This window comes from Boleophthalmus pectinirostris, unplaced genomic scaffold, assembly GCF_026225935.1.
Source record: "Boleophthalmus pectinirostris isolate CB_2022bp ecotype Guang Dong unplaced genomic scaffold, ASM2622593v1 HiC_scaffold_7, whole genome shotgun sequence".
Taxonomy (NCBI): Eukaryota; Metazoa; Chordata; class Actinopteri; order Gobiiformes; family Gobiidae; genus Boleophthalmus; species Boleophthalmus pectinirostris.
This window is the reverse complement of record NW_026571473.1, coordinates 19273562-19300780: the sequence shown is the minus strand read 5'-3', so window position 1 is coordinate 19300780 and position 27219 is coordinate 19273562. Positions and strand designations below refer to the sequence as shown.

Below are 27219 nucleotides of genomic sequence, written 5' to 3'. Positions count from 1 at the left end.
ACAGTAGTCAGTATTTTAAAAAAGTGGTTGATTAAAAAAGACAGCGATTAAGTTTGTAGGCCTATGAAGAGGTGGAGCTGGGAGTTTTGTACATTAGAGGTGCTAGACGACAGACTGTGGTACACTCTAATGACTACTAAAGCCATAAAGATCATCATGTCATAGCAGCTCTGTGTAGTCAAAGTACATAAAGGTACACTTGTGTGTTTGTGTAGGTGTGCAGAGGACTCCCCTGCAGCCCGGCAGCTCCTCTCCCTCACCCTGGACAGAGCCAGTCACACTCTGCTGCTGGCCTTCCCCTCCTGTGTGGTCCGAGTCCCGGTGGCACGCTGCCAGCTCTACTCTCGCTGCATGAGGTGAGTGCGCACTTACAACTACATTATGGCCATAAGCAGAAGTGAGATGACCGTTCACGGTCTATAGCCATCTGGTGCCTCAGTCTCCTTTAGGAAGACACAGCGAACATCTGCTGCTGCTGACCTGACTCATTTGTACCATAATAAAACAACACAAAACAGCACCACAGAACAACAACAATAACTCTGCCCTTGAGCAAGGTGGTGCAGAGATCATTGTAGAAACTTATAAAAGCCACAAATGTAATACATCTGGAACAAAACCATAGAGTTCTGTATCTTGCCCCCGGTCTTAAAGCAGCAGTAGAGTTAGTGAGATAATCTGCTGTCAGATTTTCTGCTGAGAGCATGAGGTGTGCAGCTCTAAACAACAGGTGTGCTCTGCCTAAATATCAGGTGTGGAACAAACTCAAAATAAATATCGAAATAGTCCATTGAAAAACATGTAACATATTTACTCAAGGAATAAAAGCCTTCTTTTGTATTTGTAAATGTGTTAGGACGATAAATGCATAACTGCAGAGGACCATCAGATTGGTTCAGGTATCAGCACCATATATGTACTTGTACTATCCCACTCCAGCCCCCAGCACCTAAGTACAGCCTCTTTTTACCAGCGTTAACAATGTCCGACCTGGACACACCTTCTCATTAGCACTACTGCTCCATTTAGATCGGGGACAAGAGGCAGCCCATAGACATTACCTGCGACAAGAATGAACAATTTATTGTCTCATGTTTTACACAGTGAGAATCAGAGAATCAGTTTCACATCAAACATAGTATGTTGTTGAGTGACTGTATGTATTATTTTTTAAACATGAATGCATAGATAACAACTGGGCTGTAGTGGCTCTGTACCAATGCTTCAGTTTCTTCATTGATTAACAGAACAGCTGCGAACTATAGACCTTCATTTGCTGTGGACTATCATACTACTCAAACAATTAGGGAGTATAATCATATTCAGAATATATAGAGCTCCGCTGTCCCAAGAGCATCTACAAGAAATCATTCATCCCCACTACAATAACTGTCCTGAATAGCACCAAGTAGTTCTGCTTTATTCTGAACATCTGATTTTATATTATTATTTTTACTGTGTGTGACAGTCTGGAGGGAGGGGGTGTTGAAAACAAATTTCTGTTTTATTTTGAAACACATTACTAATATCAACTCTGTCTTACATGTCTTATATAGTGTCTGTAATTAAACTCCCAGACCTACATTCAGACACACTCTGCACCACTGAGTCTTCCTCCTATTAGCATCTCCGCACGTTCACACATAACTGTACAAGACGTGTGCACTGAACCTGCTGGCCCATACAAGCGTACAGTGCATTAACAAGTACGATTAGCCAACACAGTTCTATGTCATTAGATAAGTACATTATTTAGAGCCTTATATTTCACAGCAGTTTTCAAATCAACAGCCCCGGGTCAAATGTTTGATGTCAGCTTCATTTAAGATAGTTTTATTCAAATGTTACCCAGTGGCAGTCAGTACTGGTTTAAAAGGAATCAATTTATTTAGTCATGCACGTTAGAATGGATCTTCAGTGAACACATTTTTAAAATCAGTGTTAGTAATTTTAGTAGCAGCAGGTATACAATCATGTCATATCAGATATGTAGTAGCTGATATAATAACAGTAAATCTAACTGTGTTTCAGATGATATCACAACATTATGTAAGTCAGTAATAGATAATGCAGATTTTCATTGCAGTGCAATGAGTTGTTTGGTCTAGTCAATAATAGAAAGGACCAGGTTCAACATATGTTAATTTGCCTTTTAGATATTTCATGGCAAAGTACAATGTAAAGGAAAAACTCCCTCTTGCCCCAATAGTAAAAATGATTACTCCAGCAGAAGTACCGGTCCACCTTTGAACATATTTCCTAATATAATGTTTTTACACGCTTTTCTTTTCCAGTTTATAGTCTGTTCACATGAAGACTGTGTTTTTGTAATATCATGTTAAGTAATTCACCTTTGGAAGCCCTTGGGTGTAAGTGGTCACAGACTGACCCTGTCCACTTCCATGTCCGTGCACATCATTCAGACTCTCGTAGAATCCCACAGCGCTTTATTAAAAGCCTCAGAGTTGTTTTCTGTGTGAAATATTGATCAAACACTTCTTATAGCACAAGATCATTTACTTTGCCTGGACTTCTTCAAAGTCAAGTTATTGTCTTATAGTCCACATTACATCATTATCCGGGAGCTCTGGAGCCGTTAAATAAACTGCACATCGGCCATTTGAGGAAGAACTAGTGTAAGTTATTGTTATCCACCCACTTGTGGATTTTATGATTCATTAAAATGTCCTCAAGATATAAATAAAAGCTCAAATGATGTGGTGTCTTTGTGCAAAGGCTCAACATCTTAATTAACACAGTGTTTATTTTTCTTGCATCTTCTTATTCTCTTAATAAATTTGTATAAACCAATAAAAATTGATATTTTTAAATTGCATTTTTCTCTTACTACTTATTCACAGCTCGGTGTTACAATAAGAACAGCATTAGCATATGCACTGGTGAAGCTGGGATCAAACTGCGAACACTGTTGTGGGCGAATGTTCAGCCACTTTACAGCCACTTAAATGAATGTACAAAAGTGTAATTACAATGGGTATGCACAGACACATTATGCAGTCACTGCTTAATGTCATTGTACACGGTACACTTTATAACCTGGGTTTAATCCTGGCCTGTCCGTTGGCAATCAAGTATTTTTTTTTTCTTTTAATCTATCAATATTAATTAAATTAATAAAATACATTAATACAAAATATCCTTTCTTTCCTTTTTTTTTAACATTGGCACTAGGACTGGGCGATATGCCAAAAAGCTTAATCAAAATTTTCCCTCTCATATTAAACAACCTCAATTTTCAATTCAGTTTTATTTTGTCTTATTAAAAACAATTAAAATAGCTTTCAGTTTTCATTTCCTGAACATAAACAGTACAGACTTCTAATCATTGCCATTTAACCCCAAAAATAGTCAATTTCTTTCTCAAAAATTTGAATTGTGCTTAAAACCACATGTGTTTACTGACAGAGAATTGGCTGTAGACCTCTTAAGTAAGAAGACCCAGCATCTAGATCTCAACTTAAATTCAGTTAGCCCCAAATAGTACAGAAATCCTTTACTGGTATCTTATATCCAAGATAAATAATTGATCAATTGTGTTTATTTGTGTGCAGAAGTTGTATAGCCTCCAGAGATCCATACTGCGGCTGGACCAAAGGGAGCACCTGTTCCTTCCTTCGTCCTGGGACCAGGTATGACCCTCCTGCCCCCCACCCCCCTCCTCCCTCCGTCCATCTATTCAGGCCATCATCATGAGGGCTTCACACATGTCCTGTCTTTGTCACACTCCATCTGCTGCTGTTTGTGTGTTTACCACTCCAGCTTCTGTTTTGTCTTTTTGTATGTATCGACCAGGCATCTTTGATCACATCTTCTTCTTTTTGTTGTACTTGTTTTTTTCATTCTCTCAAGGTTACCTACACCTGTGGAGGAGATGTCCCATATATTATTCATGTGTTCTGGAAGTCCTTGTATGTGTCTGGGAGTATTAGCACCACTGTCTAACATCTGTGCCCTCTAAGTAGCCTGTCACACAGTCCGCCCAGGGCACACTTATTGATTCAAGATGTCCGCCGCCTCTGCTGCAGTTAAAACAGGCCTGTGTTCTTTCACTTATGCTCCCATCAAGTGCTGCCACATGACGCAGGGTTTGTGGCTGTGGGTGGCACTCTGCGGAAATGGGTGCTAAGCCTTATCTTGTTAGCACAAATGTTACAATTCTTGGGAAGTGGACAAAGTTAGGAAATTATTTATATTAGCAAAATTAATAATTAGTCATCTGGCTCTGCAAAACATGTTACAAGTTTAGTTTTTTATATATATAATTAAAGGTGCTGTACCTGATGTTTACTGACTTTTTTTTTCTGCTCATTATAAACACAACAGTTTACAACATCACAGTTATTCCTAGCATCGTGTTTAGTCACCACAATGCATTTAGAAGCACTTTACATAATACCGTTCTTATTGTTTTCATAATGTTCTGATTGTGCAAACTAAAATTTATTAGAAGCAACATTTATACACTTCAGTTCAATATACATTCCTAAAAACTCGTTAAGTTTAATTTAATAAATCTGGTCGTGTATTAGAGGAATGAAAATAACAAAACAAAACAAAAAATAACTATTGTTTGGTGATGGTGTCAGTAATCATGAATAGTTGTTTAACTCTGATGTTTCTTCTCATAATAATCATAACCTGTAATTCTAGTCATTACATGGAAAAATCAGGTATTATGAAACCAATTAATACATTGTTTGGTGAGATTAACTAATGGATTTATAATGACACACTTCATTCTTCAGCTATGGAAGGGATGATAAATGGCAGAGTATTTTCCATATCAAACTATAACTTCACAACATTGTTCCATCCCTCCTGGACATTTGAACCCTGAAGAGCTCTGATAGTTTCTGTCTCTGATGCACTGACCACCCGTGCGCCGCCAAATCAAATCCCTCTTTCCTCAGAGCTGCTTATTGAATTAGTGCTTGACAAACACAGGTGTGGAGGCAACGGAACAGACAACAGAGCCTTAAAGACCACCCCAGGCTTCACGCTTATACTGTTAAAGGCCTCTGTGTGACTCCTCATTCGATTTACCAAGGGCGGTCAACTCACCAATCGATTGTGCATTGAGTTACCGTGGATTTCCTCTTTGTGCAATAATGCAGCTTCTCTTTGCCAGAGGAGGCCACTGCTGTTGGAGGATTATGAAATTACTTTCTAATTTTGGAACTGGGAAGAGAATTTCTGATCAAAGTCACAAGGAAATCATCCAGTGTTTTAATTGCATTTGCAGTGTGGAGCAGAACTGAAGTGTACAAAGAGGACCCCAGGATGCAGAGGAGACAAAAGGGCCTGAGGCAGGATCTATGGACTAAGTAACTTTTATGTGAAGGGTTCACTTCTGCTTATCTCTATGGCAATGTTATGGCATTGCTGGTAATGTTCCATATTATGGAATGTATCTGCCATGCCATTTTATTAGCGAAGATTGTATTGCTAAAAATCTCTGACATGGCCCAATGGCGTTACGTTCTCTCAAGGGAGATATGTGAGTTTAATGTCACAGTGTGAAACATATGAGAGAAAACAATAACATCTCCACAGATTCAAGCAGATAGCAGACCTCAACTATGATATCAGCCCATAGCAAAGTGTCCCAGAGTCACAAACAGATCCTAAATGTAGTCTTTATCCACACTGAATTACTCCTAATATTTGCCTTATTTGCATCTATTTTTAGTGCTGTATTTCTGCCTTTTTCATATTTATAAGTTGCTGGACTGCTTAAAAAGAGGATGATTGCATTCATGCATTGCTTAATTACCTTCATCAGAATATGCAGCCAAGTTCCAACACAGCCTTAAGAACAACAACTTTACTCAAACCATATGTGTTTCCCAAAAACATATGGTGTATATCTGTCAGTCTTTTATTGTGAAGTCTTTTAATGTGGAGTACCTGGAGGAGAAAGCGCCGTAAAACTAAAATACACACAAACACGCAACTCAGTGATTGCATGCAGTCCGCAGTGCATGAAAAGCTCTGGACCTAATATGTAACATTATTCTTTATTAACATGACAAGAGCAGCAGGTTCACAGCAGTCACATTCATTTATCTCCTTCACACACATGTTTAATGTTGGGCTCCAAACAGACCTTTAGGTCAGTCCAAATGAAAACTTGTATAAAACTTTTTAAATTATAATTAGGGATGCACCGATCCAGCTTTTTTAGTGATGATAGTGATTTTGATAGTGTGACTTTAAGTATCTGCCAATACCTGATATCAACTAATAGCATTTATTTCCTTTAAACAAAAATATAATGAGACAACAGTGATCCATATGTGTTATGTAACTGTTATTTATCTCTCAAGTAACTGCAAAATAACTTTGTATAAATAAAAGTTTAAATATTATGAGACTATATGAGCTATCTATGACCAGTCTTAATGCATAAATGTATAGGCTCAACCAGGATATTGGGTGAACCAGTATTCGTTATCCAAATTTGTCAGTATCGACATCGATATCAGACATTAATATCAGATTGTATGTATAACGTAATGTAGATCAGTGGCATAATTTCATAATATTGGTTAATGATTAGTTACTCCAATTAGGATTTGATTAATTGATTTGGCTCATTACAGTGATAAATTATCCAGGCATCATCATAAATATGCATGCTAAGAGACTATTATGCGTCATTTGTTTATGCCTGAACTATATGTCTTAATTAAGCATTCGTGTAACACCACCAGCTTACAACTAATTATCCTATTTTTCCTCCGTGTCATGTGGCTTACTGGCCACTATCCAAGGTGTACCCCAAGAACCATAGGTAACCCTGTCCTACTGGGAATAAGGAAAAAAGATGAATATATGTAAATTCTTTATAATTACACTAGCCAATATGTGTGTAATGTTTTGGTTGAAGTTATTTTCCCCCTAGCTAGGAATTAAGTACTGCAAGACAAGTTTTAATGTGAACAAAGTGGCTGTAACTGAAAAAAAAAATCTACAAAATAAAAAGCACTAATAATTTCTCTTGTTTCCCTGTCAATCGACTGCATGTGATATATTACTTGAGTCATATTTAATGGTACACCATGGACACATGTCATTTTACTATAGGGTTGTTAAATCTTGAGAAAAAGCAGTTCCACATAGAAGCACTGTTGGTGGCCAGCTCGGTGATAAAGGACATGACTGCAGTTGCAAACCAAGCACTGTGCAACCTTTGTCTATGACCATTGTGAATGTTGTGCTCCCATATGTTCAATTACATATCCGTACTCTCTGTAACACTAACATCTGCACCAAAACATAAGGCAGACTCGCTATGTCCCCAAACAGCCATAGTCACCGTACAGGCCACACATTTGGCTGCACTTTGACTTAAGTGTCCCATTTCCTCTCATTGGATTTTCCCTGTCCACTTTCTCACACTCTGTCTCTCTGTCTGTTCATTTAAACCCACTCCTTGTTCTCCAGATCCAAACCATTACGGGACTGTGTTATTTTAGCCACACACACCTGGCTCGCGCTCTGCTCTGGCCGCTACACCTTCTCACTTCATCATGTCTTATTGTGCGGAGTTTTCCTCACTCCCCTGGACCCCGCATCGGAAATGAGTTTTAAAGTAGAACCATAAATAAGCTCAAAATATTTAGAGCTGCAGGCCTATATGCTGGAGTTTATTTGTTTCTATGGGAGACAACGCTTTTTCACAATAGAATAATGAACTTCGCGATATTACAACCGCTGCACCCCCTACAACCATTTTCCTCATAAGATGTTTATTTGCTATACAAACGTTATCTATAAGTGTGCTGACCTAGATGAAATTTACCGCATTAATTATCTTATCCAGTGGCCTTGCGGGCATAAATGTCTCCCTTAAGTTATGATGGAGAAGTTTTATTCAACCCGAGGGAGAGCTGGAAAAATATTAGCGTTTACTAATTTAATTAAGTTCAATGCTTTGACACAAATTTATATGAGAGAAAACTTTCTGACATTGTGTATATTTAATCCATGGTGGCAACAGCTTTTTAGAGGTCTTACTATTTAGAGTTTTTGTAATGGTAGTGATTAGTTGTAACAGAAGCAGAAGTAGTGGTACTAGCAGTTGTATTAGTAATGTCAATATAAGTTATCTGTTATGTCATAGTACTAATAGAACTAGTACAGGGGTGGGGCAAACTTTTTGACTCCTGGGCCACAAAGGGTTCTAAAATTTGATGGAAAGGCCATCCCAGGAACAAATAGATGGAGTTTGTTGGTAATGCATCTCATAAGAGAAAAAAATATGTAGAAAGGGATATGTACGGATATGTAGAATACATATCCCATGTTATTGAAATATCCAATAATTGAAATCATTACAAAGCATTACAACAAAATATCTGTCTTTCAAGTTCCACAGTATTTACTATTTATTGAAATGACTTTTAAAACACTGAACATTATTATTATCATTATTATTATTATTATTGAAGTTCATCAGGCCAGATTAAAAAGGTTAAAGGGCCGCATATGGCTTCCGGGCTGTAGTTTGCCCACCCATGAACTGTAGATTGTAGAAATTATAGTAATAAAATATAGTTGTTATTGCCAAAATATTAGTTGCAAAAGTGAAAATGCATAGCACAGGATTTCATGTTTTTCTGCTTATTATTACGTTGTTTGGGGGGATAGTATCTGTGGTAAACATTTATCACAGTTTTACATCAGTGTAGAAAATAGGCTGAAATTGAGCTGAGTTCTCATAAGAAACCCCTCTAGCTAGGCCATCATGCAAATTTACCAAAATAAAGCTGTTTTCATATATTTTTCTTCATCAAACAGTAATTATTGTTTACATTAGATGCGCTTTTGCCCTTGTTTACATCCTTGTTGTTAGATAACAGTTACTGCTATTACTTCTATTTGCTCATATCCAACCATAAATAACTATTACGCTAAGCTGTCATGTGCACTGTATGACTATTAAAACCTTTTGTAGAACTTTCAATTCTCTCTTGCCATTCTAATCTTGCTCTGAATACACTTTTGTCATCTCCACTTGCCCTCTGCTGTAAAACACTGATGTATCCTTTATCTTCATGTATCTGTGCTCTGATTAATGCTGCTGTCTGCTCTCTCCACAGACTACCATTTGAGCAGGATGTGGAGCAGGGGAACGTGGCCCACCTGGGGGACTGTGACGGTGAGTACCCCCCTCCTTCTCTTCTGCTTCTGTCTGAGGAGAAGTAAAGATGTTAGCTCTCCTCCAGCTCGAGGCCCCACACAGAAACACAGTCTTTTCAGTGTAAACAACCAAATATGCAAAGTGAACGAAGCACAAATGCCAGTGTAGTGTGAGTTTAGGCTGGGCAAATCTACAAATAAACAGTGGGACAAATCTGTCTCTGTCTCTGTGCTCTCTGGTATCTGACTTCTCCTGGGAGCCACCGCAAAGATACAGCACGCAAAGACACTCTACTACTTTCATTTTGTTTTAAAGCTGCCCACAAATCCCTGTGTAAAGATAGTGTGTACTGTACTACCCCAGATTTTCCATTGTCATAACTCAACATCCAGCCCCAGCAAAGAACTGTTTCTGTTTTGAGCCAGTTTGCCACAACACAAAACTACAAATTCAGGGTTACCATAGGGATGCTCAAATTAAAATCTGGTCATAATAATTGGATTCAAATACGGAAGTTTTGTAAAAAGTTCAGTTTTAGGAAGTATAAAGTTTTGTGGTTCATGTTTTAAATACCATAAAAGATTTTGCCTTTGTGGTCTTCCAACTTTTGGGTCAGACACACACTCAAAACTGAGAAGTACTTTTTGTTTGTATGCTTGTATCAGTTATGTGAGTAATAATTTATTTTGAACAGGCATTTTTTCAAGACATTGAAAAATGGTCACCCCTGTCTGTAACTGCTGTAGTGAGTCTGGTCAGTTTGGTCTTAAAATGTTCATATAACCCTGTCTACTGGACCCTGTTTGTTTTTTGTTTTTTTTTTGCTATTTTGGCCATAAATAAATTCCTATTCCTAATATGGATCTGGCTCCAAATTCATGACATCGTATTAGTCCACTACTTTATACAGTCTATAGTGCCAACGTAACACAGAGCATTAAAATCTATTGAGAACATTCACTTTAAAAACTCACACACTTTTAAAATCGAAACCTAAACCTAAAAACCTACTAGGAAAAATCTAAATAAAAATAAATAAAAAAACATTATATATACTTTCTGCTGAAACTAACCCAGGATCTTTTTCAGTTTTTTTGTGGCATATACAGTAAAGTGCCTAATTATCCCAACCCATGCTTGCGCCCCTCTTGACATTTCCCATTTTAACTCTCCTCTCATCATCATGAACAGAACCAGTGCACTCTTTACATGCGCAGTTTTGGGTTATTCTCCCTAGATACCTCCTCTCTTTGATCTCCGCTCTAAATCTGATGCGTGAAAAGTTCTACCAAGTTCATGCGCGGTGTTTTCCCTGAAAGCAGAGCCGATAAATATTGCATAACGTTGTACTGGTGCACTGTTTGATGCTGCTCGCCGAATCGGGCCGCCTTATTGGTCAGCCACAGGGGATGCTCGCTTTGTGCTCGCTGATAGAGGAGAGATTATTTGTCTTCATTAGGACCATATGTCAAAAGCATATGGACAGACTAAAGCATCATATCCAACGCTCTTTCATTAGCAGAGCATGATGAGTAATTGCTATTCTGTTTGTTGGGTTAGGAGAATGGAGAAATGTGAAAGAAATGAGTTTGTCTTCAGACCAGACTGTACTTATGCTGGAAGCATGTAATTAAACAGGCGACTTGGACAATTATTCCATGGCCACAATTGGGTTCAGTGTTGACAAATCACAGGAAAGAAAATAATGTTTGTGTTGTTTTAGGGTTTAATTGAGTGTCTACAGGGCAACAAGCAAATATTTACATTGCATGATTACATTAATCTAACAGATGTACCCAAACACTTTATAAACCCTTAGCTTTCATTAGAGGTCACAGGAGCTTAGAGCCTGGCCCCCACAGCAATATGGGTTGACGATGTACCATGGCCAGGAATAGCCATAATAGTTCAGGCGCACATTCATACATTCACACAGGCATGCACTCAAAGACAAACAAGTCCTCACAAGTTTTGGAGATTTTGTTTTGTAGCCTATAAATTTTAAATAAACAAAAGAAAGACTTATTATTAGCTAAAATGCAGAGAGCCCTCAGCAGGAGTCCTATCAACTCAATGTTGGGTTGTCAGAACAATCACATAAAAGAGAATATTTTAGGCTTTCAGCTGTTTCTAATGCACTCTGAGACACTCTGCTGAAATGAGCAATCCAAAGACACACTGATCACAAAGATCATATCACATTGTAACATCAGAATGACTGCAGTAAATATAAAGACAAACATTTTATAACATTATTCATACAAGTCAATAATGACTATAAACAACATGTCCGATGTTACAGTTGAGATAACTGAAGTTACTGAAGAACATCTCAAAAGTTGGGGCAAAGACTACAGACAAGCTGTCTAATTACAATTTAAAATCTCCCACCCTCTTTGCTTTAGTACAGTGGGTTCAAGTCCAGGGAACCGGACCCTTAAGAGGGGTGCCAGAGATGGCTGTCTTCAGAGCCAGTAGTAAGTAATTCAAGGTAAAACAAAGATTGGAACCACTACTACTTCAAGTACTACTTAAATGATTGATTGAGTTCATAAACAATTCCTTCTCACTTTTTCCACCATATTGTGCTGCATATTGTTTTCATGTTACTCTTGAGAGAGTGTTAGTGCTTGTGACAGATGCTAAGCTCCCTCAGGTATGGTGTTGTCAATGAGCTAACAGTCTGTATTGACAACCATTACCCCTCACAGCAGTTCCCCTGTATCTGTTCTGTATCTGCTCTGTGATGATAGACCGTGTGCCTGCTGGATACGTTTCAGAATATCACTTTTCGGGTCTGACACTTTCATTGTCAGTGATGCTTTCTCATTGTTTCCACTTAACACAGCCTCCATCGCTCATCGTCTGCTTAAAAGACAAAGAGCTTTTCTCAGCAGAGTGTAAAAGCTGAGACAAAAAGGAACATTTTCACTCTGCTTGTTATGACAGTCTGTCACCTATACTGCAAATACTTTAAAAAGCCTCCCTATCTTTACCATATAAGGAATTGTTTGCTCTGTTCTTCCTCTTTTAAATGATGACTGATCACTACAGTCCGCCGTCATTTAACAAACACCAAACTGAGCTATAGACACCAGAGCTTTTAGTCAGATGTATGGTGATTGAGAAATTGAGAGCCTTGTAGTGCTGATGATTGTCAGAATAAGCATTGCTTTCTTTTTGTGGCCCATCAGGATAAATATGAGGCCTCATATAATAATACAGCATTTTGATGACCAAATGGCATGTTCTGTTGTGGTGCAGTAACTGGAAAACTACAAAGGTATCCAGAATCTAGCTTAAAACTACTTGTCACTGTTGTCCCTTGTTTGGAGTCTTGTCATTGAAAACGTATATGTGATAGACAAAAAGAACTACAGTTTGGTCACAAAAAGTCAATCTTCTTATGCAAGTTTACATACAAAGCTAAACTTTGCATGAAAGTATAAGAAACAGACATTTTCCCAAAAAGGTCATTCATGGCTTCCACAGTGCTTGATATTTACTTTTTTACAACAGACCTAAAATCTCACAATCTAAACTCCACTGGGACACACTTTGTAGATTTCAACCTAATATCACAGTATGGTGTGTGGTACATTATATCTACACTGGCCGGTGCTGTCCAGTAGTTTGGATGCCACTTATTGTTTGACTAGGCCTCTTTGGGAAACAGGATGATCCCATTTCTGTGTTTTTTACGTCTGAAACAAGGTGTGTCTTGGTACAGCTGCATGTTGAGCTTCATTTTCCCCTCACTGGACCGGTTCATAATCAGTATCCTCACAGCTCCTCTGCCACAGAGATAATGGAATCAGAGCCATGTTTTCTGTTGTGAAGCAGCACAATACGGCTCCTATAGGGAGGCTGAAAAGACAGGAACAATGTTTTACTCTGGGAAAATAAGGAGAGTGGAAGGCTTACGGAGGGATGCTTTGTGCTAACATCTTGTACTCCACTTGAGTTGTGGCTGTTGCTGTAGCAGGTACATCTTGTATATTTGAGATATTGTGTAAGACATAAGCTTCAGGTAACTCAGATGACTGGAAAGGGATTCAAATTTTAAATTACCATATAAGACAATACTCCTCTGACATTTTGTAAACCTTGACAAATGGAGATAGGTTTAACTGTGAGCTGCAGTCATGCCTCAGACCTTACTTTTCTAGTGCATTTGTAGACTGTATGTATAAATGGACACAGCTAACCCACTAGCTGCCACGTTCCAATTGGGTGTGCTTCTGGCTCCATTGGCTCCGCTCCAATTGACTTTGTTTTGAAAAAACATTGACCTCTCTTTGTAGCTACTGCTGTCAGGCTGATATTAAAATGTTTGTATTAATCCACTCTACATGATCCTGGTGTTTTTATTTAGCTCTTTTGTCCGTAAATCAATTCCTATTCCTAATATGTAACTTGGAACAAATTCCCTCACTATAACTGCTCGAGTCAGTGAGCTTCATTTGACTAGAGCCAAACGCTATGGGTTTCTTAGTCCACTTCTTTACATATGTCTGTTAACGGCATTATTTTCCGACAATGGTCACAGTGACTAGGCAACTGAAGCAAAGTGATTTTTTTACTCTATTACACAAAATTAAATTTAGTAGCTGTTATTTCTTACTTTTTAAGAGCTTTGTGACATCAGTGTTTGAAACTATGCATCATAAATTAGACTGTAGATTGATAAAGATGCATGAGTTTTCTTGTCTCTGTATTGAAAAGTAGTTTGTCAGTAATGTCTTTGTATGTCTGTCAAAACGGCTGTTCTCAAGTGCTATGCTTTTATGGTAGACCTGTCAATCAAGTTAAGTTATGTTTGAAAATATACAAAAGACACAAAAGGTTAATATTTCATCTGCTTTTTGAATCACTTTTGTTGTATTGGATTGACAAAACAGTGTTGTTTGGAAATTGTGTGCAATCTTTCAAATCACTCAATCATTTAACTGTAATTTTTTGAGTCATGTCCTCATTTTTGAGAACTGTAAATGTTTTGTTCAATTGGCAAGCTGACAGCAAGCAGCAGTGAAATCAAAACAGTTTAAATTAATCTGTCTTTAAATTTTTATCAAGTTCCCCTGAAATGATTATAGTACCTTACCAGAACAGCCAAAAAATGCATTTTCTTCTCTACAACTAGCACAAAGATAAACGTTTGAAGGTGAAATTTTAATATCCTAAAGTAACAAACAACTTACATAACTGACGTTGATTGTAATTCTTTATTTCTTATCATCATTACTTTGAGGTGGCCAGTCAATCTTGAATCAATTTGTCTCCCTGACTGATGAAGTGCTTGTTAAAACTTCACAAGACTCATCTTTAAAGGACTCTAGGCTGAAGTCCAGGGCTGGCTCGGGTCCCACTGGTGCGTCATGTCTCTGGTCTGGAGACTACACTGACTCCGGGACCAGCTCTGTCCTATTGAGCTCAAAAGGAGATAGATGGGGCGCGCTAACTGCCTCCCTCTCATCCTCCTCCACACAGGGACCCGTGCAGGCGAAGAAGAGACCATTGATTTTCATCTCTTCTCCAGTGAAGAGAAATCAAGGGTGATTCTGGAAAACGGGAAAGAAGTGGGATTGTAGATTAGATCAGTAAAAGATTGAGAGATCATAGGGAGAACTTTGAAATGGTTGGGGACATATGGTGCGGTGCAATGAGGTGGAACCTTATAGAAATGGATCCCGTATGGTTTGAGGCTGGACAGTAGTGGTCAGAGGAGAGCTGCAGTTTTCATGGTTGCACTGACGAGGCGAAGGGGGTGAAGTGCCAGTGACTTCTCCTGTCTCACAAAGCTGACAAAGGTTGAATGGTAAATGACAGGTCTGAGTGCTCAAATGACTCATGCTATAAACTTAAAAATATGCACAAAATCGAAAATGCTCATGTCTCACTGAAGTAGTGACTATTAAGTCTGGACTTTCTTAACTGCATGGTGAAAGTGATTATGATTATGAAAAATGACTAAGGCAGAACTTAAAGGTGCTCCGTGTAACTTTTTGGTTAGGGGTCTGTCACTTTCTTGTTTTTATGGATATGTCACTGCTCTGCCTGGAATGTTCCACATTATGACATTAAACAGCTCTACATTTATTCAATAATAGGTGGATTTAACTCAGAAATACCAAGAAAACTTTTGGCACTGTCTTCCTACTGGTAGAGGCTCCGACTTCCGCAGGACAGTATCCCAGGTGTGTGAGAATAAAAAAGCCCCCTGACCCCGGTTTATAGTCCCAAAACCTGTATAAATCAACTGACCAGACAGGTCACAGCACAGTCACGTGACCATTCTGAGAAAGATTGCTAGTGAGCAGTCAAAACTGTCAGGTATGAAAACTCTTGGTCTGAAATAACATAAAATATCAGAAGACCAAATGAATCTCATTGGACTAAAGCAATAACCTCATGGAGAAAAGCATTTGACAATCCCTCCACCAGAATGTTGCACAATGCACCTTTAATGTGAAGTTGGACTAAGACCCCCATGAGTATACCCATATACTTAATTTAAAAATGCATCTTATGCAGCTTATACATTTATGTCAGTTTTCCTGATAAGCCTGCTCACTTTTCTATGCTAAATTTAAACTGTTTCAATATTATGTCAATATATGTTATTATATTATGTTTTATTGTCCCAAATTACGTAGAATGTAGATGTTACATTTCAGTATTATTATGGGTACAGAGTAGAAAATATTAGTAACCATCATTTAAGCATTTATCTTGCTTCACAGAGGCAATTCAGACATATTAAAAGTAAAAATGAACTTTTTAATACCAGCGACAGTGCTTCAGATGCCCTCTCACCCATTAATAAAACTGACTGCCTTTTCCCCTCTCATATATTACAGACTGCACCAAAAGCAGAGGCTGACCCATATACAATACTGTGACCAAACGCCAGTGACATCATGGAGCTCACACGATACGCCCTGGCATCAATTACCCTGCATTGAATTTCACTCAGATTAAATTAGTTTTTTATTTACATGATGTAGGCATAATAGATACATTGGCACAAACACAGACAGCACGAACAAAGAGCGTATTTACAACAGCTGTCCATAGGGCGTCTTGAATTAAACTCAATTAAAACATAGCCAAAACACACAATGTAGCTGAATATATTATTATTCCAACAAGATGTCTTTGCTATGTGTTATTTTACAACATCCATGATTCTTCTTTCAGCTCTTCCTGTAAGAAGTCCAGCATACTTCTTCCTCTCTGTACCTCTATATGCTTAAAATATTTCATAGCCTCTGACTTTACCCCTGAAACTCCCTACAGTATATTCATAAACATCAATTTTGCTATCTACTTCTCATCTAGGCCTTCTTCCTGGCATTTCTTGGCATATCATCCTTATAACGCTACTGACATCTCTCCTCTATACATAGACCAGTGGTTCTCAAGCTTTTCAGTACCACCTAAGATAATATTTGGATTTTGGAGTACTGCTGGATCTAAACCTGGACTATATCATGATTAATATGGTCTAAAATGTCAGCCAGTTTTCAAATAAGATTGATAAGGTAGTTCTAAATCAGGATTAACCCTATAGAAGGCCATAAAACATGAGCATCTGTCTCCAAAATATACAATTACCACCAGACACACGCAAATAACATTTCACCCTCACCTTTCTGACGGTATCTCCAAAACATGAAATGAGCTGTTTTTTCCATGTACTCTTTTCACTCCCAATTTAAATTCTCATTATTTTTTTGTCATCTTACTTTGCCTTAATAGGTCATTATATTTACTTGCCTTAGACTTATGGTTTTAGTTTCTTTGTACTGTGGAAGTTTGTTTATTTCCTTAATCTTTCCTCTGCTACCACAATGTTCTGTTCTCACTCATGTGCTTAATTATGTACAACTCAGAGTAAGTCACTGCCTCCAATGCATTTATTAAACAAGGAACACAAACAAGAGCTGAGAAATCAAATATTAGTATGTAGGCCCATGCCGTATAACTAATCCCCCGCTGATCAAAGCCTGGTTTGGGGAGCGTACGGCGTCTAATTGAGACAATGTGTGGCGAGTGGGACGTTGTGATGAAAGCGATGAGGTCAGGAACAATATCTGGCTCCCATTATGAGCGCGTGCAGAGATTATGGGCCCAGACCAAGAGGGTTTTTGGCCGAGGTGCTGTAAAATGGCCCAGCTGTTGTGCTTGTTTCCACCTGCTCATGACACAGTTTACCGCAGATACAAGTTCAAAGAGCAGCAGTCAAAGTTTATGGATGAAAAAAAGGCTTCGGGTGAAAGGAGTGGAATTACAGACGTGGACCTGCATAGTTTTGTTTAGGCTGTGGAGCGTTGGCTAAAGTAAATCACAATAATATTACTGACACTAATATCACTAACACACAATACCCAAGAGCAGAATTGAACTATTCTAAATGTACAATATTCTTAATAAATAAGAAGAATTAAACATTTTAGTAGTTTGCATCTGTAATGAGTCATAGAAATTATTAATTCAACCTTTCATGATACAAACCTTATTTTATAGCCCCCCCCCCATAAAATATTCTTCTAGTTTTCATACATTGAGCGATAATATGATCTAGTAATTATTGTGACAGGTCTATATCTCCACAAACCTGACTCTTATTTGTTTGTTCTGATGGAAATGTTATTCCTTTGGCTATAGTCTTACACGGTTTGGCATAAAACATATCTATCTCCATGGGGAATGTATCGAAGTATGGTTTTAACTTTCTATTCACATGGAATCCTGCTGTAAACTTTAAGGTGGACGCAGTATATTGAATTATTGATACTATTGAATGAAGACAAATTCATTTATAGACACATTTTAGCGTGTTTCTGTTGGATTTACTAAATAACTTCTGAATATTGAGATTCTCCTCCAAATATTGTGGCTATTCCTTGGAAAAACTTATAAAACCATTATGATTCTTTGGACTTAGATGTAATCACAGCATTCCTGAATTATGGAAACGCTTAATTTTTCTAGATAGAGATTGCACATTTATTCAAGCCTGTGACTAAAACTAATCTTGGTTCTGTACATGTAAACAGTTACTTATACTTTCTCTTTTTCCTCCTCTTGCAAAAGTTTGAGTCCATTATGGAGCTGTCAGGCCTGATAGGTTTAGCCATTAGTGTGCCTGTCCCGACTCCACCTGCTCATATTGTAACCTCCCATCATTAAACTATTCATTTCCTGTTTGATCAGCGTACTCTCATTTCTCATTTGGACTTTTAAATTTGTCTGGGAGAGAAATAAAGCCATTAAACTTGTGATGCATTTGTGTGTCCTTGTAAATTAGCCCGCTCTTCACAGTTGACATGGAAACGTGCAGCTGGATTTCTACCTACTTGTGTTTAATAATGTTTGAGCAAGAGTAAAAGTGTGCTCTAACTAACTCTGATTGCGTTAGCGAGGTGTGTGAATGCCTCTGCAGTAATCCAGCCTGCTTCCATAAACATCGTGATAGGCTTTGAGTGTGACTTGTCAGATCCACTTACACTGGGGTGGTGCTTGGTGTTGATTGGTTGGCTTCAGTTTCTCCAGGTTGTGCCCTGTGTTGACAGGCCTATCGGTTACAGAGTAAACCTGGACTAAATAGAGCGTCAAACTTCCAACCTTTTCCTGTCGCATTCCATGGAAAAAGGCTTATCATTCTTGTCAACGACCCGAGTTTTTCTTTAACCGTTCACTGCATTGAAAAATAAGAAAATGTCAACAACTAATCTCCTCTGGTTCTCCTCTAGACTAGAAATAAATTAAGAAAGAAAGAAAAATTTGTATTTTGTAAGCATTTAAATTGTGATTAGATTTGCGATTTATGTTGCTATTATATAATTATGCTTAAAGTTTAAACCAATCTCGGAGCATTAACATTTAAGAAAGGAAGACTGAATAATGAACTGCTAAATTACAGAGTTGGCAGCCATTGTGATTTGCTACAAGCAACTTTCAATTTGCAATTTCACTTCAATTGAAATATAACTATAACAGCTTTAACTATAATGCCAATCATATATTAATATTAATATTTTATTTATTTGGTCACACTGACCAGTAGGCTTGTCATGAAAACAAATTTTGAAGTATGATATACTGCCACAGAGATATACTGCAATAAATGAGAATATTTAACTTTTTTGCCACTGACACAAGAACAATAGTGCAAGATAATCCCAGTACACAATTTTGCATTTAAAAGGCCTGAGCTGCAACAAATAAATAACAGAATGTTCCAATAATTTGTCATTGAAGACGCATATTTAACCTTTTACAGCTCAAATGTTATTGTAAAAAAAAATAAATAAATACTCCAAATCTTCCCACTTTTGCAAAGAAATTGTACACACACTAAATATTGAGCCCCAAAATATATTGTTCCTGCTTTCATATATTGAACTCAATACAGTAATTATCGAGACCAGTTAATGTCTGAGAAGGAAGAAATACTTGTTTTTTGCCAAAAATCCTATTCCTTCTTTTATTTGAATTCAGCTTTACTGTAAAAAATACCATCACATAGACCATGTAACATCACTGGTCACATGTATCACTCCTCTTGCTTCTCGTGCCATTGCCAATATTTTCAATTGTCAACACTGAAGTCGAGACAGTTAGAGCAGGCGTCACGCTCTGTCACACCCCCTGTATTGTTCCAGCAGCCTCCCGCCGACAAAAGGCTCTTCTGACACGCCCTGAAAAGCGTACACAAAACCTTCATTGGCGAATCACACATTTTTAGTGGTGAACTCTCTCAGCCGTAATGACACAGTGTAGCTACAGATGGAAGCAATTACGGTGCTGTGAAAATATTTCCCGAAGAATAGCTTGTGTTTTGACTGTTGCAACAGCGGGATGCAATCACTGGCTAATTGAGGTCTTGCCGAAAAACATCAATGGGCAGTTATAAGACAGTTGTTGTCATGGTGTTGCACTGGGGGCACCATCTCTTCTGTCGTGTGGTAGGGAAGGGGAAATTAGTTTGGCAAATTTACAGTCATGGTAACGCCTAATTGCTGTGGTTTTGAGGAAAGGCGAGCGTATAAAGCTGACAGCGTTTTGTTTTCAGTAGAAGTGTGAGTGTGAGGAATGTAGTGCCACAGAAGTTGAACCCTAATAGAGGAACAGACACAGACAGAAGCAGCAGGGGGTCCTTCACCACAGCAGACAGACTTAATATGGTGCAGTCTCATCTTCGGCAGAGATAAAGGACACCGTATGGTTTCCCATGATGCAATGCACTATATAAGGCTATATGATGCAAGCCAGGCTTCCTATATCCATAATCTCTCCCATCTGCAAATTGTTAATAGAACCAGCACTGCGAATTAACATACCAGAATACTTGAACTTTATCTCTTTTAAATATATATTTTTGTTGTCATGGTGTCACTTTGAAATGCCAACCAAATAAATTATTTCAATCTCAAAAACACATCCACACTGATTAGCTGTGTTATCAAATTAAAGTGGAACTAAACCCTACATGAGCCTTTTTTGCTACGGAACTGTTTATTTGCAGCTATTTCAAGTACTACATGACATCATGTAGAACTGTTCTGATTATTTCCTCGTGTTTCCAGTTACTAATACCTGGCTGCAGGGGCGGAGTTTTAAGTGTAGATACCTGTTAGACCAATCGCACTGTTCTTATGTATTTAGACCACACCCATCTTCCCCATTCATTCTTTTCAGTCCTTCAGGTACTGTCCAGTTTAGCAGCTCTGTTTGAAACATGGTTGTGTTTAGTCCCACTTACGATACTTAACAAATATGATCACTTTTAATGGAGCCCTTTGTGCTGAAAACTAACTAACTACAGTGTCACCTTGCAGAAGTGCAGCATATAGCAGATGTAATGGTCTGCTCAAATGAAATGAGTCATGTGATAGACACACTCAGACCTGATTGGTACCTGATGGTCAGTCCTTGAGGTTAGTGGCTCTCTCATACTAATAAAAAGTTCACATTGTGTATCCATGTGTTCTGTACACCACTTCACAATTCAAAGACTCAAAAGCAGTGACCTTAAAAAAGAAATAAGAAGAGATAAGTGTTTTTCATTGCATACCCTTAAAGGTAATTGTCATTGACCTTTCCTTGTGTCATGGGATCTAGTTGCATAAGATTTGTATGAAGAATACTGAAGAAAGGATGATTACATAAGGCTACATATTTGGTGTGGCCAGGAATGTGAATATGGAATGGACAAAATTTTTTTTTTTTTTTCTTAAGTACAGAATTATGTTTTCCATTTGAATGTCTGAGGGTCAAAGGCCTATTAGTTTATTACTGCAAGATAGAGAAAAGTAAATCAAAGTAGGACTCTGACAATTCTCAAATTAACAGAATTTTTCATTCATTTAAATATTTTCTCAATGAAAACAATTAAAAATGGCTTTCCTTTTTTAAATTCATGAGTATAAATGATGCACACTTTTAATCACTGCCATTTAACACAAAAAATGTAATTTTACCCCTTCAAAGTACATGTGTTTACTGACAGAGGATCGGTTATAGACCTAACGATTAAAAAGACCTAATCTGATCACTGACGATTAGAAATGACTCAATCTCAATTAAAATGTGTTCAATTGCACGACGCTAATGCTAAGCTATTCTAGGGTTTCTCCATTTTATTACTCACTGTTTAGACAGCCTGGTTTGATTGAGAAAATCAACAAAGTAAAAGTGTTTCTTTTTGCTTTTGCCAAAAGCCAAGTTAAACCTCCACCTCAGCAAGTGGCAAGGACTCTTCAAGGGCTCCATCTCTTTCATGTTACTTCCTCCTCTGTGTCCTCTGGCCTCATGTCCTCCTCTCATCTCATATTGTCACAGCAGGAAATCCTTCAAATGCTCCCGCTCTCTGCTGACCCTACCATGTGTTTCAGAATGATGAGAAATTAAGAAGGTTGCCATGGTAATTAACAATAAAAAAAAAAAAAATTCTATCATTTGAATGGGAAAATGTCCTCAGAATGTTGCATATAACAGGAAGCTGTAATCCATGAATAGAAAAGCCAATATCCATAGATATCACAGTGATGAAAATCCAGGACAGTTGCCATGGTAATTAACTATTCAAAACAAAAAATAATATCTCTTGTCCTCAAAAGCCCTCAAAATTGTGCCTATAAACAGGGAACTGAGTAGTGCTGGATAATTCACTACAGAGCAAATACTATTTTTGTCAATATTTTATATATTTCTAAATTAGCCAGTGCAGTTGGAATTGCAGAGTTTTTTCTGATTCAAATTCTCTTGAAAAAATAATGACTGCTAAACGTAGCTTGCAGCCCTACCTCTTGGGATGCAAACAACGCTAAGGGTAATAAGTGAGGAGAAATATGCTAAGACGTAGTGTATATGCAAATGAGGAGCTCATTACTGGCCCCTCTGAGTAATTAAAATAAGGATTATGTTTTGAGATAAGAAAATTAAATACACCACGGATACATACAAACAATGGCAGTGGAAAATAATAAGCACCTGCACTTGTGGAGGCAAACCAGCTGATGTGGGGTCTTCCAAGGAACATTCAAGGTTTGTTCTGTGGAAAAGTATAAATGCAAATAGATAACAAATAATACAGTTACTTGAGGTCAGTTAATGAAAACACATCTGAAGGGAACAGTTAGAATTAAAAGGATAAAAAACAAACAAAAAAAAACAGCATGGCCATCATCCTTTTCCACTTTTTGTTCTTTTTACCGTCATACGATAAACTGGATAAAAATATTAGTTTAGTTTTGAACACAATTATTGAATTATTTACAAGAAGCGTTACCTATTCTTATCACACGCATTTTTTATGTATACACTTTATGCCAGTCATTCACCCATTCACACACTACTGTACACAGACACTAGGGGCGAGGTAAGTTAAATGTCTTTTCCAAGGACACAACAAACCAGTGGGTCAGTGGATCTGACCTCTCCCCCAATATTGTTTATGTCGAAAGTGGGATTTGAACCGCCAACCTTCATATCAGTAACACTACCAACTGAGCTACTGTCACTCCTTCTTATGTTAAAATTAGAACTTTTTTCAAAGTTTTCAACTAGACAAGCTTTTTCAGATTAGGCTGACTAAATTTTGAACTCTTTGTTACAATGGAAAATTTATGAATGAGGGATTACAATGACATATTCTTATAAGAAAAGATAACAGTTTTGGAAGGTCACTTAACATTTTTTGGATTCATTTGTTGGATGTTTTGTGTCAGGAGGACATCCTTGTTTTGTTTTGTGTTGAACCCATATGAGTCTAACACAATACTGAACATGATCTCCATTAAATGTAACAGTAGCATAGTAGCTTAGCGTGCTGTTCAGTGATTTATGGTGTTTCTTGAATGTATCTATAGGAGCCTCTCTTCTTCCACGTCAAAAGACCTCCTACAGGGACCACCATTCCTCAAACCTCTGCAGATGACCTTCAGCTGACCGGTGCTTCATATTAACCTGATGGATGCTTTTATATAATAGAAACCTGCTGTGGTGTTTTTTAAATCAAAAGCCCAGAGCCACAACCTTGACAAATGGCACCTGTTGAACACACAAAATCAAACTGAATGTTGGTTTTATCAGTTCAAACGACTTCTAGGATTCTGAGAAAGTGCAGCATGAGAGGTGGATGGTGCTACCTGCTCAAATGGGTCTTATTATATTGAGTAATTTAGTGATGGCATAACTGTTTCAAAATATGCTTATTTGATTTGCTTTTCAATGAAAAACCACCATTGAAATCTTTGTAACAAGGACAACCTGAAAAAGAAAAGTACAGTGGTCTTGTATAAACATGAGTGTAGTTGAGGTACAAAATTTCACATTTGTAAATTTTGTATTTTCAGTGTGGGCCTGTTATTTGTTGTAGAGAAAAAGGTTTGTTGATTTCAGAGATTACTAGGAATTAGACGGGCAATTTTACAATACAGCACAAGACTTTTCTGCCTTTCATTCTCATCTGTTGACAGTCCCATAACATCACAGTTGCATCAAAAATTCAAAACAGTAAAATGTATACACTGACTTAATCTATTATTTTTATTTGCAACTTAAAGGAGCACTATGTAACTTTTCTGGTGGAGGGTTCACCATCCACTTTTTTATCTGGAATATCCCACAGTGTCTCGATGTTAACAGGCAGGTAAAACATGTCAAGTTATTGGTCAGTCCTGTGGAGAGGTGACCCTGCTCATAAGAATGAACTGTAACACCAGTATAACAAAATAGATATTTTAATTGTATACATAATATTACAAGCAAAGCAATAACATCTCCATGGAGACAACATGGTGTACAGAAAAGTTACATAGTGGACCCTCAACATGCGCAGGGTTCAGTGCACTTTCATCCAAAGCTTAAAGAATCCTGTGCTTCTGTTATAAATATAAAGCCCCGGCTACCAGTCGATGAACTATTATCCACCCACAGAAAAGGCAATTTTACAATAACTTAAAAACCATTGATCATAAAATAGCCAGACCAGACAGAATCAGTTTATTACAGACAGCTCTTTGTGCCAGATGTTTTAATCATTCACTTGCTCAAAATGGAATCTAATCCAAGTCTTCATCGCCAGTGGTGTTAACACATACAAAACAAACTGGTCTGTGTTTTCAGCTGGTGTTTTGCTCCTATAGCTCCAGGTGGTATATGGACCGAGCATGTGAGAAAGATTATGCTTAAATTGTAGGTTTTGTAAAAATATGAACCCCAAGGTCACATCTTTATGGACTATTAATGCGGCATTATAATTTATAGCTTGTTGCAGTTTGTGGATAGAAATATTGGAATAAGTGTAATTTACAGTGGAGTGGAGTGCAGTGAAAATGTGTAATAGTTATGGGCCAATGACCACCTGATTAGGTTTGGTGCAGCTCTAGACCACAATTGTAAATATAATTATAAAGTGCTTTATAGGATTCTGTACCATTTGGAGATATAAGGCTCTCTCTTTCTCATTTTCTTTCCGTCTCTCTCTCTCTCTCTCTGCCTCTCTCTCTCTGTTTCTCTTGTTTTTTTTCTGTGTTTGTCTCTCTCTTGTCTGTCTGTCTCTCTCTCTCTTTTCCTCTCTGTCACTTTTTCTCTCTCTGTCTCTCTCTTTTTTCTCTCTGTCTTGCTCTCTTTTTCTCTCTGTCTCTCTCTCTCTTTTTCTCTCTCTGTCTCCTCTCTCTTTGTCTCTCTCTCTCTCTCTCTCTCTCTCTCGCTCTCTGTCTCTTTATCTCTCTGTCTGTCTCTCTCTCTTTCTGTCTGTCTGTCTCTCTCATTTTCTCTCTCTGTCTTTTTCTCTCTATGTCTTGCTCTCTTTTTCTCTCTCTTTCTCTCTCTTTTTTCTCTGTCTTGCTCTCTTTTTCTCTCTGGCTCTCTTTTTCTCTCTCTGTCTCTCTCTCTCTCTTTGTCTCTCTCTCTTTTTCTCTCTCTGTCTCTTTTTCTCTCTGTCATTTTTTCTTTCTATGTCTTGCTCTCTTTTTCTCTCTGTCTCTCTTTCTCTCTCTCTCTCTCTCTCTCTCTCTTTGTCTCCCTGTCTCTCTCTCTTTTTATCTCTCTGTCTGTCTCTCTCTCTCGCTGTCTGTCTGTCTCTCTCTTTTTCTCTCTCTGTCTTTTTTTCTCTTTGTCTTGCTCTCTTTTTCTCTCTGTCTCTCTCTCTCTCTCTTTCTCTCTCTCTCTCTCTCTCTCTTTGGCTCTCTGTCTCTCTCTTTTTATCTCTGTCTCTTTTTCTCTCTGTCACTTTTTCTCTCTATGTCTTGCTCTCTTTTTCTCTCTCTTCTCTCTCTTCTCTCTGTCTGTCTCTCTCTCTCTCTCTCTCTCTCTCTCTCTCTCTCTCTCTCTCTCTCTCTCTCTCTTTGTCTCTCTGTCTCTCTCTCTCTCTCTCTCTTTCTCTCTTCTGTCTCTCTCTGTTCTCTCTCTATCTGTCTCTCTCTGTCTCTCTCTTTTTCTCTCTCTCTCTCTCTCTGTCTCTAACTTTTTTCTCTGTCTCTCTCTCATTCTTTTTCTCCCCCTGTCTCTCTCTCTCTCTCTCTCTCTCTCTCTTTCTCTTTATCCACTTACATACATCCGACTTTGAGAAACGCACCCATCTTTTGCATAAGATTCTAGCCTACAATTTGCCTTCTCTGCATCTAAAATAACAAATGATAAAAACATATCACTTATGTAACCGTGCAAGTTATCAAATCAAAATTGGATCCGCACAATTTGGAAAACAATTTATCTCACCACACTGTCGCCCATTTGTTTGGTTTGGACTGACTGTAGCACACTGGCCCTTGCTAAGCTGTTTCTCACTAAAGGTTGCCCACATTGGAAAAATAACAAGGTCTGTGGATGTAATTGAAGCCACAAATCTGACGAGGAACATTCCAGAAAGCAATATTGGTGCAAATGAAAACAACAAAGCATTTATATGAGCCAAGTCATATTTGATTACCTGTGGATATATGAGGTAGTGTGTGTGTGCCCCTATCCGGTCATTAGGCCGCTATTGCCACTGCCAATGACTCTGTTTATATACACTAAGCAGACTTTTACATATGGATAGGCCGGTATGGAAACCTGAAGTATTCACTTCAGGTTTGGATGAAAAAGAAAAACAGATGAGTGTGTATGTGTGCCGTTTTTCTCACAATATTTGGTGATTCATTGCTGTGTTGGTAGAAAACTTATTTTATTTTGGTTTGCTTTTTTTGTTGTTGTTGGGATTTTTTTGGTTAGAAATCTAATCATTAGTGTTTTTACAGCCAAGTGAAGTGACAGTGATTATAATGAGCTATATGAAATAGGGCTGCCTGATTATGGAAAAAATGAAATTGTTGTGTTTTCTGACAAGTACTGCGTTTGGATTTGTGTGATGTTACAAAGTAGTATTCTGGTCAGAGTGCATAGCTCATATAGCATTGAAATCTGACAGAAGTGAAATATGAAGTGCTAAAATAATCGCAGTAGCTCAAATTTCTTAGGGTGACAGTTGTTCAGTTGGTACAGTGTTTGTCATCTGATCTCGACATAAACGTCATTGGTTGAGCGGTGAAATCCTCTAA

At 37.9% G+C, this 27219-nt stretch overlaps 1 protein-coding gene across 1 annotated transcript in view; it reads left to right on the top strand.

The window, feature by feature from the left end:
- The window catches only part of sema6bb (sema domain, transmembrane domain (TM), and cytoplasmic domain, (semaphorin) 6Bb), a 180139-nt gene that overhangs the window by 139615 nt on the left and 13305 nt on the right, over positions 1–27219 (top strand). Inside the window, 3 exon segments of the mRNA XM_055164909.1 lie at positions 216–356; positions 3573–3650; positions 9126–9184. Of these exon segments, the coding sequence (XP_055020884.1) occupies positions 216–356; positions 3573–3650; positions 9126–9184 (278 nt within the window).